The 15,665-nt window shown below is 38.1% G+C and overlaps 1 protein-coding gene across 2 annotated transcripts; it reads left to right on the top strand.

Moving 5' to 3' along the window:
• Positions 1-2,799: 2,799 nt before the first annotated feature.
• On the top strand, positions 2,800-11,483 carry LOC137174812 (sodium/hydrogen exchanger 9B2-like). Of its 2 annotated transcripts, XM_067580291.1 has the most exons (13): positions 3,190-3,210; positions 4,980-5,085; positions 5,384-5,607; positions 5,732-5,902; positions 6,388-6,530; positions 6,790-6,917; positions 7,013-7,100; positions 8,096-8,189; positions 8,289-8,395; positions 8,514-8,663; positions 8,780-8,888; positions 9,778-9,914; positions 10,919-11,483. In XM_067580291.1, coding segments are annotated over exons 3-13 (1,392 nt in total). In that variant the 5' UTR covers positions 3,190-3,210; positions 4,980-5,085; positions 5,384-5,606; the 3' UTR covers positions 11,183-11,483. The 2 variants fall into 2 exon arrangements, with proteins under 2 accessions (XP_067436391.1, XP_067436392.1); XM_067580290.1 differs by lacking the exon at positions 5,384-5,607 and having other exon boundaries at positions 2,800-3,210.
• The last annotated feature ends 4,182 nt before the right edge of the window (positions 11,484-15,665 follow it).

Below are 15,665 nucleotides of genomic sequence, written 5' to 3'. Positions count from 1 at the left end.
CAGTAAAGTGCATCATCATTACATGTCATTTATTACTGTATTTGTCAGGGACACTGCTCTTTGATCAACAGAAAAACTAACTGAGACAGAAATACCCAAGAAGGCCAGTTTTCATCTGTAGTATTTTTGCTACATAGCAGGCAACTGCTACCACATTTAGCCAGTTAGCTCCCTTCTATTTAAAAAGCTGAAACCAAGAGTCCAACCCTGGAATTCTACAGGTTTAATATTGACTAATGTTGAGCTTCGGTTTTACATGTAACTGCTGCTAAAGCCTCGCTAGCTCATTCAGAGAGAGGTGTCCTTTAAAAAGGTTCATATCTTCAGGTAGACAGAGACCAAGATGTTGTATGTGTTTCTCCCCAAACCTGAAAATATATTACAAACATGATAAAAATGCACATGACAAGACATGATACAATATATGATAAAATACAACCAGCATCACATAATGCGGTACAACAGGGGTCAGCAATTAGGTTTAACCAGGGGCCAGTTTTTTCAGGATTTTTCATTGTCGGACATTTAACTGGTGTAGTGGAAACTCAGGCCTATATGTTTTGTTTATTTCTTCTAACTCATTTTAGAATAAAATAGATGGTAATGCTTTAGATTACGGCCTGCAATGTACAGTGTGATTACTACATAGTTGCGGTGTAATGCTCTGTACTAATGGTATACCAGTTCGGTATGTACCAATACATATATGTAGGTACAGAGGAACAGGATGAGAAGTTATGGGACAAGGGGGTAACAATTCGGAAACTTACAAAGAACTTATACTTTAGTTATATTTAACTACCAGATACCTATTATATTATTACAGAGTATGTATGACCTACTGAGCAAAAATCTGGAAGTTTAGGAAGAATTTAGAGAGAATTTATACTGTAGTTATTTTTTAACTATGGGGTACGTAGTCTGTTATCACAGGGTACAGTATGACCATAAAACTGAGCAAAAATCTGGACGTTTCAGGGGAGATGGAGTCATGACTTCTGAAGCACTTAATAAATCTGATGTGGTTTATTTCAAAATGACCTTACTATCAAGTATCATAGGAGCAATCATGGAGAATCTCCACCCAGCTGGCTGCTGATGAAAAGTTATTGAACTGTTATTCTCTTACCTCATCCAACACAGGATCCTCATCATCCTATAATAGTGTAACAACATTTTTACTCAAGTGACATTTTAATCCAGGACGTTTGCTCATAATTGAAGTATTCATATATTGCAGTACTGCAAGTTTTCAGTACTTTCAGTACTAGGATCTGAACATTACATCATAAAAGACAACAGCTGAGTGATGCTGTTTTAAGGTTTTAATATCAAGATGCCATCATTCTTTTCAGGAACTCTGTCTAGTAGACACTGTTTTGCTTTTGACTTCAAGTTAGAAGGATTTGACTCATCTTTAATTAAAGAAGCTCACAAATCTTATCTTGAATCTATAAAGTTTTTAGACAGGTTTATGGTAAATCCCTCTGCCCAGAGGTGGAAATATAGCGTATACCTGTATATACACATCCCTACATCTTGTTAAACACAGACTCTAACGTTAGTCTGTGTGGAACAAAGTGTAGTTGGGCACCTCAAAGAACTGAAATCATATACCAAGAGGTGACAGCTTAATTTATTGGGGCTTTTTTCATTCACTTCAGTATAGTCAGAGTTGTCTTGCAGCTGCATCTAGTGGACATGACAGAAAATGCAGCTGAACAGAGTTTAAAGGACAGGTTCACAATATTTCAAGTGTGTCTTAAACCAGCAGTCAGGTGTCCATATAAACAGTGAAAAAGGTTTTTCCTCGCTGTAATCATTCCTCCTGTTCATACTGGATATTAAAAGATCCTTCAAATGTGCTTTCAATGGAAGTGATGGAGGCCATGTTTCCCTGTTGAGCTGCAGGTGGAAGTATAGTAACAAAAAGAGGGACTTTGGCACTAAAAAGACTGTAACTTTGAAAGATATCTACTTGATTTGACTCATTTGGACGCTGAAGCTTCATATTAGCTTCAGATAAACTTTTAAATACATTTTTGCACAGAAGGAGGACTGTGGATTTTGTCCTCCATCACTTCCATTGTAAGTGCATTATGAAGGGATCTTCTAATGGTCAGTATGAACAGGAGGAATGATTACAGCAAGAAAAACAGCTTTAATGTTCATTTGGGCTCCTGACTGTTGGTTTAACTCCTTTAAATTAAACATTTTAGTCACAAGAACACAACAGAAATTTCTTGTCCTTCACCAGCAATAAGATACTGACAGTGTCTACATGTATGTGTGAGGTGAGTCTACCTGCTGGTTTAATGATTACTGTGATGAAACAATAAATTGTGATTATGAAGTGACAGAGAGTGATTGATGGAAGAGGAAGAAGGAAAGGATGAGTGAGAGAAAAACAAGGAATGTGTGTGTTTTGACTTAAAATACACCATAAGTAGTTTTATTCTTTTCCCTATTTCATTCTGCCTGCTCTTTGTTTTATTTTATTTTGTTTTTCTCTTTTGTGATTACCATGTTTTGTACGTTTGACACACAGTTTATGTTTAAAACATAATAAATATAACGGTAAAAATATTGAACCATGCAGGTAACCAATTGTAAAAATACACTGCAATAAATGGCAGGGGTCATGAGCTGTGGTCAGTGCTCTCCGAGTGGTTTCAGTTTCTTGCTTCGGTTTTTAAAATGATTGTTTACAGCAGGAGGAGGAAGTGTGGCACGGCTCTGATGGCTCATATAACAGGTGTTCTTTAGTGGGGCAGGTGAAAGTCCAAAAAAACTAAATCCAGGAATTCTTGATAAATTTTTGTCCTTAAGTCACGCAGACAACCATGAAAAAGGACTAAAGCACTCTGTCTTCAGGTGAAATAATACAGTGAATTTATTCTTTGAGTGTAGGCAATCGAGCAGACCAAGGCGTATCGGCTCGAAACCAGGACGAATATTTGGCAAGACTTCTTAATTATCCTTAATGTCGGTTAGTTAAGGTGTGTTACCTGACACACACACACACACACACACACACACAGAGTCTGGAGAGGAAACAGGAAGCTGTATTATAGTGGACAAAGTGCAAAAATTTAATTGCTTCTGTATATACTTGTGGTGAAGTGAGGGGGTAAAATATAAGTCGGTCAGGGGCAGAGAGAGATCACCATCCTGCCGAGGTGGAAGATGAATCAGCCGGATGATGCCGAGGTGAGTGGTCGCACACACACACACACACACACACACAAACACAAACACAGGGCTGAATACAGATAACCCTAGGGTCAACCATTAATAGAAATTGTCAAATGTTTGTTATCTGTTATTGTTGCCGGTTGGACGCAGTCAGATTCTCCTGTGTTACTGTGAAAAACAGTATCCTGACAGATACTTAAAGAATCAATTCACACAAATTACACTAAAAAGAAAAGCAAAATATGTTTTCCCACTCACACTACAAGGCCAAAAGTAAGCAGATAAGTAAAAATACAAAAAAAATACACAATGGAGTGTCCAGATATTGTGCAGAGTGTTTATTATTAGTTTCATGTATCCAGAGGGGTGCTCCATCATCACAGCTAAAGAAAGCTGCGCTTACTTGAAAAAGCCTGGATAGAGTTAACATCAGTTTTCACTCGAGGCTCAAGCTGTTCCACTAACACAGCTTAGCCGTGTCTTGTGAACGCTAACTCTGACCAGGCTTGAATAACCTTGCAGTGTGCACATGTAAATAAACAGCCCAGAGCAGTCGATTGTCAAAAAAGATGATAATAATATGTCGCAAAAAGAAGGGAAGGGTTTTCTTCTCACAAGCAAAACAAACCTGATGTTGAAACTATAGGAAGAATATAAAGGAGTCATCAGCAAAAAGTAAATCATATACTGTAATCATATGCGATACTGCTGCATTTAATAGGGTGAGGGATTAAAGATTAACATTATACAATTTCACACAGCCGGCTAGTGGTGACTTAAAGGGTAGAGGAACGAGCTAGAAACTAGAGGGTTGATGGTTCGATTCCCCCGGCTGGCAGGGAGAATTTGAGTGGGGAAAAGGCTTTTTATCTTGATTTGTTAATAAATGAACATTCAGATCACTGACTGTGGCTATATTATCAGTCGGCTAGATAATATCAGATGTATGTTTAAAATTAGGGTGTAGGTAACTTAAGAGAACCAATTTAGGATTAGCAACTACATAATCTCTTACGTAGGATGTCCATTTACAAGCTTCAATGAAAGTTAGTTCATTCAAGTCAGTGTTGCTAATGTCATAGACGTATATACACAGACGCACAGATGTCTGTAAATAAATACAAGTAAACGGGGGAGCTGCATTTTTTCTGGATAAAAAGCACTATAACGTTTACATTTCTCAACTGATTTCAATGAGTCACTTTTATATTCAAGGGTTTATGTTCTATGTGGAGAACAAAGATGTGTTTTGCCTCCAGTTACATATCCCTCTTAGAGACTTAAGTGTGTAACAATGTTAGACTTACTGTACATGAAATTAATTACCTCTGTGGTGGAAAATAATTGTCATAAGGAATTGTAAAAACTCAGCATGGATTTGGCTTGTTTTCCTTGGTTAATATTTGTGGCGACGTCCCTATATAATATAATTTGATGTACATGAAATGTCTTGTACTCTTGTAGGTCAGAACACATCTCATTCACTTTGAAATACTGAGATGGGAAGAACGTGATCATTTACTCTTAGAGGAACCTCTTGGTCGTCCTCTCACTTTTTCACAGTTGTTTCTGTTCTCTATTCATTGCCTCTGCACTGCCTGTTGGCATGTACGTCCTATTGGACTTGAACTTAGCTCTGTGACACTTACCCACGTTTTATGGCACTTACTTGCATTGTTCTCTCCTGACTAGATCCTTGCTTGTGTCGCATTAAATCTCAGATGTATGTTGCTTTGGTTTAACAAATACTGTGAAGTTATTATTTTACCATCCTGTGTTCGTAGATGGAGATGACAGCGTCAAACTCGTCCTCCTGCTGTTCATCTTGTATCAGTCTAAAGGACAGATGTCCTCGACCGCGGGGACTCATCAACCTCCTCATCACCAAGGGTAACTCCACTCACTGTGTGTGTCTGTATGTGTGTTTGTTAGTATGTATTCCAAACATTTTCCTCTTAAAAGAGGACATATTCTGTTTTTTGTGGTTTTCTGTCATTTATATCCTGTTACATGGTCAAAGTCAGGACTTCAACTTGCTCTGAACACTTTGTTTGCGGCTTTTTTCCCCCCTACCTCGCTGACGTTGGATTTCAGCTCCAACATGTATGGATGGATTTGAGAAGTTGACATTTGGAGTAAAGAAGGAGAAAAAGAAGTGAAATCCTGCTACTATATTTTGTTTACGTAGCCTCCGGAGCCGGAGGAAGCTTCCTGAAACTGACCAATCAGAACAGAGTAGGCTCATCTGGAGGCGGGCCTTAAAGAGACAGGAGCTAAAACGGCCTGTTTCAGACAGAGGCTGAACTGAGGGGCTGCATAAAGGACCAGTAGAAGATAAATAAGGAGTTTTTAACTGGAAATCATGCAAAGATATTTAGGCTATCCTCTGATAGCCATTTATCTTCAGTAACAGTGAGTAGCAGAGAAGTTTTTATTGTCGATAAAAAAACTGTAATAAAGCCTGATGATTAACCTGCAGTTAACCTGTGTGTGTGTGTGTGTGTGTGTGTGTGTGTGTGTGTGTGTGTGTACGCAGTGTGTCTGTTTGCTCTGCTGTTCGGAGTCGTCTGGGCCATCACAGGAAGGGAGAGTTTGCCTGGAGGGAATCTCTTCGGCATCGTCATCCTCTTCATCTGCTCCGTGCTGGGAGGGAAGCTGGTGGGAATGATCCAACTGCCCACACTGCCCCCCTTCCCTCCACTACTTGGTACGTCCCAACAGATGATTCCAATCTAATGTAACCCAATTGAATCTAATAATTTAATTGAATCTAACTGAATCTGAATCTAATTGAATTTATCTAATATAATCCAATAATTTAATTTTAGTCTAATTTTATCTAATTTAATTTAATCTAATTTTTACCTAGTTTTATCTAATCTTATCTAATCTAGTCTGAAATCTAATTTAATTAATTTAATGTAATTTAATTTACTGTCATCTAATAAAAAATAACCTGATCCAATTATCCAAGTTATTTAATTATTTCATATCAGTCAATAAGCAGCATCTTGCATAACCACAACAATTAAAGACGGTTTAAGTTTTGGTAAAAGCAGTAACACATTATTACTCTTACAAATGAAAAGTTGAATAAAATGCACATTTGCGCCATTCAGCATACTCAGATGTTTAGCTGCTACAGTTTTACATGGTCTTACTCTGTGTGTGTGTGTGTGTGTGTGTTTGCAGGTATGCTGTTAGCAGGTCTGGTGCTGCGTAACGTTCCTTATATAACGGAAGCTATCTACATCGACCCTCACTGGTCTGCAGCTCTGAAGGACATTGCCATGGCCATCATCCTGACCAGAGCCGGGCTGGGCCTCGACCCCTCGGTACAACACACACACACGCACACACACACACACACACACACACACACACACACACACACACACACACATCCATTTACACTATATACTAAACTACAGTGGAGGCTTGAGTTTTGTCCCAATAAGGGAGACAAGTCCCCATATGTGACTGTGGGGATTTATGTCCCCACAACATCAGTAAAACAAGTACACACACACTCACTATACATTAAACAACCACATACATAGGTTTAAATCTGTCTGTGTGTGTTTGTGTGTGTAGGCGTTGCGTCGTCTGAAGGCGGTGTGTGCGCGTGTTTCGATTGGTCCCTGCCTTGCGGAGGCCTGCACTGATGCTGTGGTTTCTCACTTCCTGCTGGGGCTGCCGTGGATCTGGGCCTTCATACTGGGGTAAGGGTCATAAGCAGAGACACGAGCACATTACTCTACATTTATGGACACTTCTGTATATATGTATATATATTAATTTATATATGTGTGTGAAGTTTTATCCTGGCTGCAGTGTCTCCTGCGGTCGTTGTGCCATCCATGCTGCTCCTGCAGAAAGAAGGATACGGAGTAGACAAGAAGAAGGTAAACATCACCTGCTGCTGTACATAAAGACATTATTAGTTTGATCACAGGTGGTTCTGCACTCAGCCTCCAGGGGGAGTCTGTATGAACACCATCACATGTACAGTATACTGCATATCATTTATTTAACCAAGTAAAAGTCTCATTGAGATTAAAATCTCTATTTCAAGAGTAACCTGGAGAGCAGCATAAACATTGTTACAACAATAAACACAAACAATACAAACAGACAAATACAGCTGTCACAAACTACAAACGAGTGAACACAATATCAGGTTAATATGCAACACAAGATCAAGGACAAAAATCCAGTTATGATACATAAACAGGATTTCAGCGAAAATTTAGGAGCAATCACATTTACTAAGAGTACTATTTTCTCGTTCCTTTAAAACTGACTTAAATTCTGACTTGAAGTTTCATTATTCCAGGAAGAAGGGGCAGTATATTTAAAAGCCTTTTTTGCCTGATTCTGTTCTAACTCTGGGGACCAACATCTGTAGGATATCGTGAGAGCGCAGGTCATATTGATTTTGGTTTTTACACATATACGTTTGTACACAGATAAGGAGGAATCAGCCTGAGTATTTGTATATAAAATCCAACCAATGTGAAAGTCTTAGCAGCAGCATACAGAGTACAGTATATCTGTGTAGGCTGATACAGAGCTGCTGTATTAACAGTAAGAGAACATTTAACATCAACATCAAATCTCCACAACACAAAAACCAACAGGCATCATCACATAACTCTCAACTCAGTGTACTTTACAGAAGCCAGCATCTTAAAATATGATCAAATGTGATGTTTTTAAGATGTTCTAATGATGTTCTGTGATTTTCTTTTCATGTTCTGTGAAACTCGAGATGTTCTGTGTTGTTCTAATGATGTTCTAATCATGTTTTGTTCTGTTCTAATGATGTTCTGCATTTTTCAAATGCAGTTCTTTGTTCAAATGATGTTCTGTTCTGTTGATGTTCTGTGTTGTTGTTTAGGGGATCCCCACCCTGCTGATGGCTGCTGGGAGTTTTGATGATATTTTGGCCATCACAGGGTTCTCTGTCTGTCTGGGAATCGCCTTCTCTACAGGTCAGACAATATGTTCCACTCTGTTCTATTCTGTCCTGCTTTAATCTGCTCAATTTTGTTTGCTTCTTTTGGGTTCTACATGCTGCGTTTGTCTGGCAGGTTCTACGTGGTTGAACGTACTGAAGGGTCTGTTGGAGGTGGTGGGAGGGATCATAGCCGGGCTGATCCTGGGTCTGTTCCTATGGTGCTTCCCCAGCAATGACCAGGTTTGTTTTATACTATTTAATACAAATCCAATTAAAATTAAACTATTTTAAATGTACTCTCTGTTTATCTGTTTATCTATCTGTCTGTCTCTGTCTCCTCCCATCTTTCTCCCTGCAGGAGGACTTCGTATTGAGGAGGACTCTTATGTTGTTGGGTCTGTCCATATTTTCGGTCTTCTTCAGTCATGTTATAGGTTTTGGTGGAGCTGGTAGTCTCTGTACTGTCGTTCTCGGTTTCATGGCTGCTCTGGACTGGAAGGCCAACAAGGTAACGGACACCAGAACCATCTTAATCTGGATTGAACAACTGGATTAAACACCTGTTCACACAGCAGCAGGAGGTCTTTTATCTAATCCAGATTAATCTTGTGTTTATCATATCAGGCGCCGGTGGCAGCCATGGTGGTTCGTTCCTGGGATGTGTTCCAGCCCCTTCTCTTTGGTCTGATTGGAGCAGAGATCATCATAACAACCCTCAACCCCAGCACCGTGGGTAAGAATCAAAGCCAGATTACCAATTGGGCCCCAGAATACCTGTGCAGCAAATACTCTGTGGTAATTCATTTAGGCAAAATGCAATCAGGCACAATATCTTTACCTGCAGCAGGAAGCTGCTGAGCTAAAGTTTGACTTTTTATTTTACTGTTTTTACATTATTTTTTCAGGTTATCTGCAGGTCTTGAAAGGTCTTAAGGGCTGCAACTAGCAATTATTTTTTATTATCAATAATCTGTGATTATTTTCTTAATATTAATGTATTTATCGATTAGACATTTGGTCCATAAAATGTCAGAAAAAATGGTGAAAAATGTTGATCCCTGTTTGTGTAAACCTGAGATACAAATTAAAATGTTGAAAATTGTTTAAAATTGTTTTGTCTGCAACCCAAAGATGTTCAGTTTACTGTCATAGAGGACTAAAGAAACCAGAAAATATTCATTCAAGAAGCTCGAATCAGAGAATTTCAGCATTTTTCTTATTAAATAACCAATTATTTGATTATCAAAGTAGTTTATGATTAATTTTCTGTCAATTGACTAATCAATTGATAGTTATAGCTCTTAAATGTCCTGTCCAAAGGTGGTGAATATCGTCTCTTTCCAGCTGTAGACAGTAACGTTAGCTGTAAGTTTATTTTGTATGTGTTTGTGGCTGTTAAGAGATGTTCGTCATCTATAAACTACAGTCAGCAGCATTAGACCTGCAGCAAACATTGTCACTACTGCAGCTACAGGAAGCTCATCCACTCACTGTGGACAAGAAGAGAGTTTAGAGGAAACTTTTATTGTATTTTGTGCGGTTTAAAAAGTCTTAAATTTGTCGTGTTGAACCTGTAGAAATGCTGTGTGTTGATCTCTCTGTCTGTCGGTGTATGTGTTCAGGTCTGGGTCTGGCCTGTATCAGTATTGGTGTGGTCAGCCGTCTGATTGTCACCTTCTTGCTGGTTCATTTTGGAGGATACAACCTGAAGGAGAAACTGTTCATTGCTGTGGCCTGGTTGCCTAAGGCCACCGTACAGGTACATAGTCACACACTTTAGAGTGCTTTATTTTAACTTGTGCAATTTGTCAACAGCGTGAGAGTAATTGGATGTCTGATCAAATTATTTAAAGGATACATATTTTGCTTTTTGTGGTTTTCTGTTAATAATACAAACAGTTCAATGAGTCAATTCTCAAAGACCGTACCCAGAGAAGATACTGGAGCACATAAATCATTTTAGCAATTTATGAGGTTGCAAATGACTAATGTTTGACATGTACTGCGTCTTCATCAGAGGTTTGACTCTGATGAAGACGTTAGTCATTTGCACCCTAATAAACTGCTAAAGTTATTTGTGTGCTCCAGTTTCTTCTTTGGGTGCAGTCTTTGAAAATTGGCCCACTGAACTGTTTGTAACTGTTTGTCCAATTCTGAGGGCACCAACTATCATTTTTTTGTACTGTACTAATGAGCTGATGTTGGTCTGTCGTTCCATAGCCTTTGTTGCTAAGGTTGTTGCTTAGACTGTTGCTAAGGTGGTTGCTAAGGTGTTCCTATGTGTTGTTTGCATTGTCAACATCATATTTGAGATCTGATTCAGCTCCAACGTGTACGAATGGATTTGAGAAATTGACATTTGGAGTAAAGAAGGATAAAAACCTTGTTTGTGGCTATCAAAAGCTAAATGCTAAAGCTAATACCACTCACAAGCTTACCAAGCTTCTCCCATATGCCCGACTCAGCCTTCAGTGATGAACTGTCCACAATTTAGTATTCTCCACTGCCTGTTTTTGTGTTCAGGTCATCCATTTTGATTTGCTAGCTGCTAGCTTATATCACTGTTCCGTCAGTGACTTCCTGTTACTTGACCGGATGTGAACTGAGGGATGAGAGGCTGTTGTGGGTTTTCAAAAGAAAAAATTCATGGGGATTCGGTTGGTTTGGTTTAGATGTTTGAACAAACTTTATTTTCATTTCTGTTTTATTTTACCTGAAATAGAAGTTAAAAGTGTCCTTCGAATGTGTGTCTGTCTGTTTCAGGCTGCTATCGGCTCCAAGGCCTTGGATATGGCGAGGGAGGAGGGGGATGAAATGCTAATAAAGTATGGTTCAGACGTGCTAACATTAGCTGTGTTAGCCATCCTGACCACGGCTCCCATTGGAGCACTGAGCATCGGCCTGGCAGGGCCACGCCTCCTGACCCGGCAAGTCACACCAGATGAGACTGAAAACGGAGCCACGTCTCCGAGCAGCCATGGGATTGGTCAAGAAAATGATAATGTGACCCTTGAGATCAAGCTATGAGGCTACTGATTGGACAAACAGAAGAAAGCTATATATCATACACTTTATGTACACACCTTATGTAGATGATAAACTCTTTGTTGCTTCAGATATGTTTTTGTTATACATGTGTTTCTTATGCTTTAATATGCTTTTACTAATTATTGTCACCAAACAAATGTCCCGTTATTGATCCATTACCTCTTTATGATGCATAATAGTAGAAGAAGAGAAATCACTACCAGTGTCATTCCACATCTATGGAAGCTCATTTCCACCAAGGAAAAAAAAAAAAAAAAAGAAAAATTAGGAATTATGAAAATTCAAAAAAACATTGAAGTCTAAGACTAACACTAAGTCAGCATTATGATATATTAAGTCTGAGTCAAGATTATGAGCTTTACTATGTTAAAATTGGGTAATTTCACAATTTCAATACATTATCTAATAATTTTGATATACTATCTCTTATTCTCGTCAATATTATGAGAAACTAAATAAAACATATGAGATTTACTATGTAAATCAAAATGATAACATTTACTAAATAAAATCAAGTAAAAAATTGAAGTCAAACATTTTAATTATTAACTCCTAATTTTGACTTGCTATCATAATCATGACATACTATTTCATTACTAGCACATCATTTTGTTATACAATGACTATTTTCATTTTCGTCATTCCTTACATGTCATCAATTTTTAAAAGTGTTAATCATGTGCAGACTGTATTCTGGTAGAACTATTTTAATGAGTAACCACAGACCGATAAATGCAAATGTAAAATGTTCTTCTAGTCAGTGTTATTATAGTAGGGGTTTGACTATATTTGGTGCTATACACTCACAGAGTACAAACTGTTCCTAATAGTTTGTCCACCACAGTAACATACATGAGGGGGGCAAAATATTAGGAACTTTTCAATATGGTACACTCCACTACGACCTCAATAATAAACAAACAAAAACTGAAAATGTATAAGCCTTGTAAAAGTTGAATTGATGGCGGAGCTGTTGTATTGGATTGCATGAGATTGCACACGTACTCCTAATAAAGTGCTGCTGAGTGTATATTCCTTTGAACATGGTTGGTTGATAGATATTGTTTTAAGGAAGGAGAGGAAATGAATAAAGCAGTGACTGATTCCCATGTTTACTGACTTGCCAGTATTCAAGTCATCAGAAAATGAAAGGTGGTTATGTAGTTAGCGTAGAGTTGGTTCTTTAAGGGTCTACACTGTCTACGGTCAATATAACACCATTTGCATTAAATAAGTTGCACTAGTGGTGTGGGTGTGTTAAAACTAGTTTAAAGAATACAGTTTATACATTATTAGTCAGCTTTGATTTGTTAGCTAACAAGCTATTGCTAACAATATTTATTCTGCTCAAAGTAATCAAAACTGTTTATTTGAGTTACTGCTCATCAGATCTAGTTTTTCTTCCTCTTAGGGAGTAGCTATTTTAGATGGCATGCTAATCAGTGGGGCCGTTAACCGGAGCAGCCTGTATGTTTTGTTTATTTAACTCATTTAAAAATAGAATAGATTTATAACACTGTTACGGACCACATCTGATTTCTGTTCAACTGCCAACCATTTGTGTTTGTAGAGAACAAATCTGTACTGGTCACATAGGCTGAAGTTGTAGAATTAAAACTGCTAGAATTCACACATTGAAACTTTAATTTCTGGTTTATTAGACCTAATTTCAGCATCATTCACTGTTCAGATAGTTTTAGTTTTAAAGGTGCAGTGTGTAGGATTTAGTGGCATCTAGTGGTGAGGTTGCAGATTGCAACAAACTGAACGCCGCCCCTTCCTCCCCTTCCAAGAGTATAGGAAAACCGTAGGCTGTAAAAAATAATATGGATGTAGTCACCATGATGTCACCCACTGGTCTGTGGACTCCTGTTTTAAAGCCTCAATTCTGGTGATTTGACATTCGCCATCTTTGATTTTTGGAGCCAGAAGTATATAATATGCTAATTCTAATCGTAATGTTACATTTTACTCGTAAAAAACAGGCTTAAAACCATTGAAACAAAATGTACTTACTGAAAAAACTGAACAGCTGACTCCTTAGGGGGTTTTTAACACAACCAAATGCTGAACAAGACTTTTTTAGGCGACAATTAACTTCGTCACCATTGTGGCGACTTATCAATCACATCGAAGCCACGCCCTAAAACATACACTGCTTTATCATCTGTTTTACTTTAAATGGGACCATAATTTACAAAATGAACATTATGCAGTTTTGAAGAAGACTTGAAACTAGCGATTGACACTATTAACTCATTAGGAAAGTGTTTACTGAGGTAATAAATAAAGTGTGTAGTAGGGTCATTTTCTTATAGACTTCCAAACAATCTAACTTCTTTTTGGAGTCGCCCCCTGCTGGCCATCAGAAAGAATGCAGGTTTAAGTCACTTCCACGATGGCTTCACTTTTCAGACCCGAAGGTTCCTGCTTGAGGAGAACCTTTGGTGGCTGCAAAACTTGTAAAAAATGTGAAAGGTCCTCTCTAGAGCCAGTGTTTGGTTTGTCTGTTCTGGGCTACTGTAGAAACATGGCAGCCTCCGTGGAAGAGGACCCGCTCCCTATGTAGATATAAAGGGCTCAATCTAAGGCAACAACACACAATTCTTATTTTCAAGTGATTATACACTAACTAAAGCACACTTATGAATATTATATTATTTCTGCCAAGTCCGTTCCACTAGATAGCCTATAGCCTAAAATACTACAAACTGCACCGTTAAAGCCTCTTCTGTGTGGGGACAGTATCAGATATAACAAGGTTACATTATAATAATTGGTATTTACAGGAGCTTTGTGTTTATTTTGTTATCAACAGTAGATTTGTGAACATTGATGTAAATCTTTTAATGTAAACTATGAGAGTCAAAACTTCAGCTCTCATCAGGGAGTATGATAATAAGATAACACAATGCCTGTGTGTGCATCACACTATCCTGGTAAAGCTGAGAGAGAAAAAAAGTGAAGATTATAAAAAATATACGATACAATACAAAACTATTGGTAAGTTCTGATAGGCTTTGGTTTTCACCAATGTTCATTGAAAAATGCCCTGATTTCAAACAAAGATTCACCTGAATTTTATGTCCTCACACTGCTATGAATCATTTTGATAAACACAAGTAAAACTACAGTATGGAAAAGTTATGATTATCTTTCAATAAAAAAAATAAGATGCAAACATCCACCATACTGACCAACAGCTTCCTGTTTCTGTGTAAGTGTTTTCAGAATTATTTTTCACACCTCACTGAAACTGTGCACAAGAATGGTGGGAGGTCAACCACAGCTTTAGACACAGTATGTCAACTTTGTACACATACAATACAGTACACCTTAGTAACAGCAGTGATAGAGGCAGTAACATTAGTTTTAGTAGAATTAGTTGTAAAAATAGCACTAATAGTGTTGATAATAGTAGCTTTAGTCGCAATTGTAGATGCAACCAGGCTCTTTTATTTACTTAGAAAGGCAATACTTCTATTTCCATTAGTCATAATATACTGACATTTATTCTGAATCATGACTGAACTGTGCTGAGGCCTCTACAGATTCATTGTTTCACTCCTGTAACATCATCAGACTCACGATGGACAATTTTTAAGAAAAAAAGATGAAAGAGATAACATATTTTCACACATTCTTCTTCCTTGTTGAAACCTGGTGACTACATTACCCACAATGCAAGTTGGGTAGACAGATTGTGGTGTGTTACACTTGTAGCCTGGAGCTGCTAGCCTCCAGCAGAGATGAGCAGCTGGTACAGAGGTCTGGTAACCTCACTTCTCTCTAACTCTACATGCCCAGATTATTTTCATTGTCTGTCATTTCCTTTAAAAACCTCAGTCAAACTAATGAAACTAGTGCCGGTAAATGTCACATTTTGGGATTTCAGGTTTCAAATTAATTAATGAAACAGACAAATAAGAAAGTCAGGTTGACAAATCTTTCAAAAATAAAAGGATTTAAAGGGGCACCCCGACAACTTGGATGAAAACAGTTGTCTAATGTCTATGGCTCTGCAGAAAGCCCTGATGACGTTACTATAATATCATTCGCATATTCTCAGCTCGATGTCCAGACTACAGGCCAACCCCCCAGGAACAGCACCCGGCTGTGAAGCCAATTTGACGTAGTGGCCAAACTATGTGATTACAAATTCCATTTTCGACACCTGATGCCCAAAAAGCATTTTCCCCCCACACACAATCACTGGAAAAGGAGCAGCTGTAAAAACAGTGATTAAATGTTGTTTCACTCTTTTCACTCTCAGAATTGAAGAATCGGTCTGATAACATTTTGAAAGTATAGAGGAGCCACACAATTAAATTATTTTCAATTATTTATTATTATTATTTATTTATTAATATTCAAGTGAGCGGAGAGCTAACAGGAAGTCAGCCAGCTTGGACAGCGGTTAGTCTCGGACGAGCTGGAGAACCACAGAAACATGAAGAAGCCC

The sequence above is a fragment of the Thunnus thynnus genome, chromosome 22, assembly GCF_963924715.1.
Source record: "Thunnus thynnus chromosome 22, fThuThy2.1, whole genome shotgun sequence".
NCBI classification, from domain to species: domain Eukaryota; kingdom Metazoa; phylum Chordata; class Actinopteri; order Scombriformes; family Scombridae; genus Thunnus; species Thunnus thynnus.
Note: the sequence above shows the minus strand (reverse complement) of the source record. Positions and strands in the feature narration are given on the sequence as shown.

What these genes read in the sequence shown, in the direction of transcription:
- LOC137174812 (XM_067580290.1), top strand. Translation starts at nt 3,187, where the DNA reads ATGAATCAGCCGGATGATGCCGAG. An exon ending in ATCTGGGCCTTCATACTGGG is followed by an intron (nt 6,918 to 7,012) that starts GTAAGGGTCATA and finishes ATGTGTGTGAAG; the next exon opens with TTTTATCCTGGCTGCAGTGT. An exon ending in GGGAATCGCCTTCTCTACAG is followed by an intron (nt 8,190 to 8,288) that starts GTCAGACAATAT and finishes TTTGTCTGGCAG; the next exon opens with GTTCTACGTGGTTGAACGTA.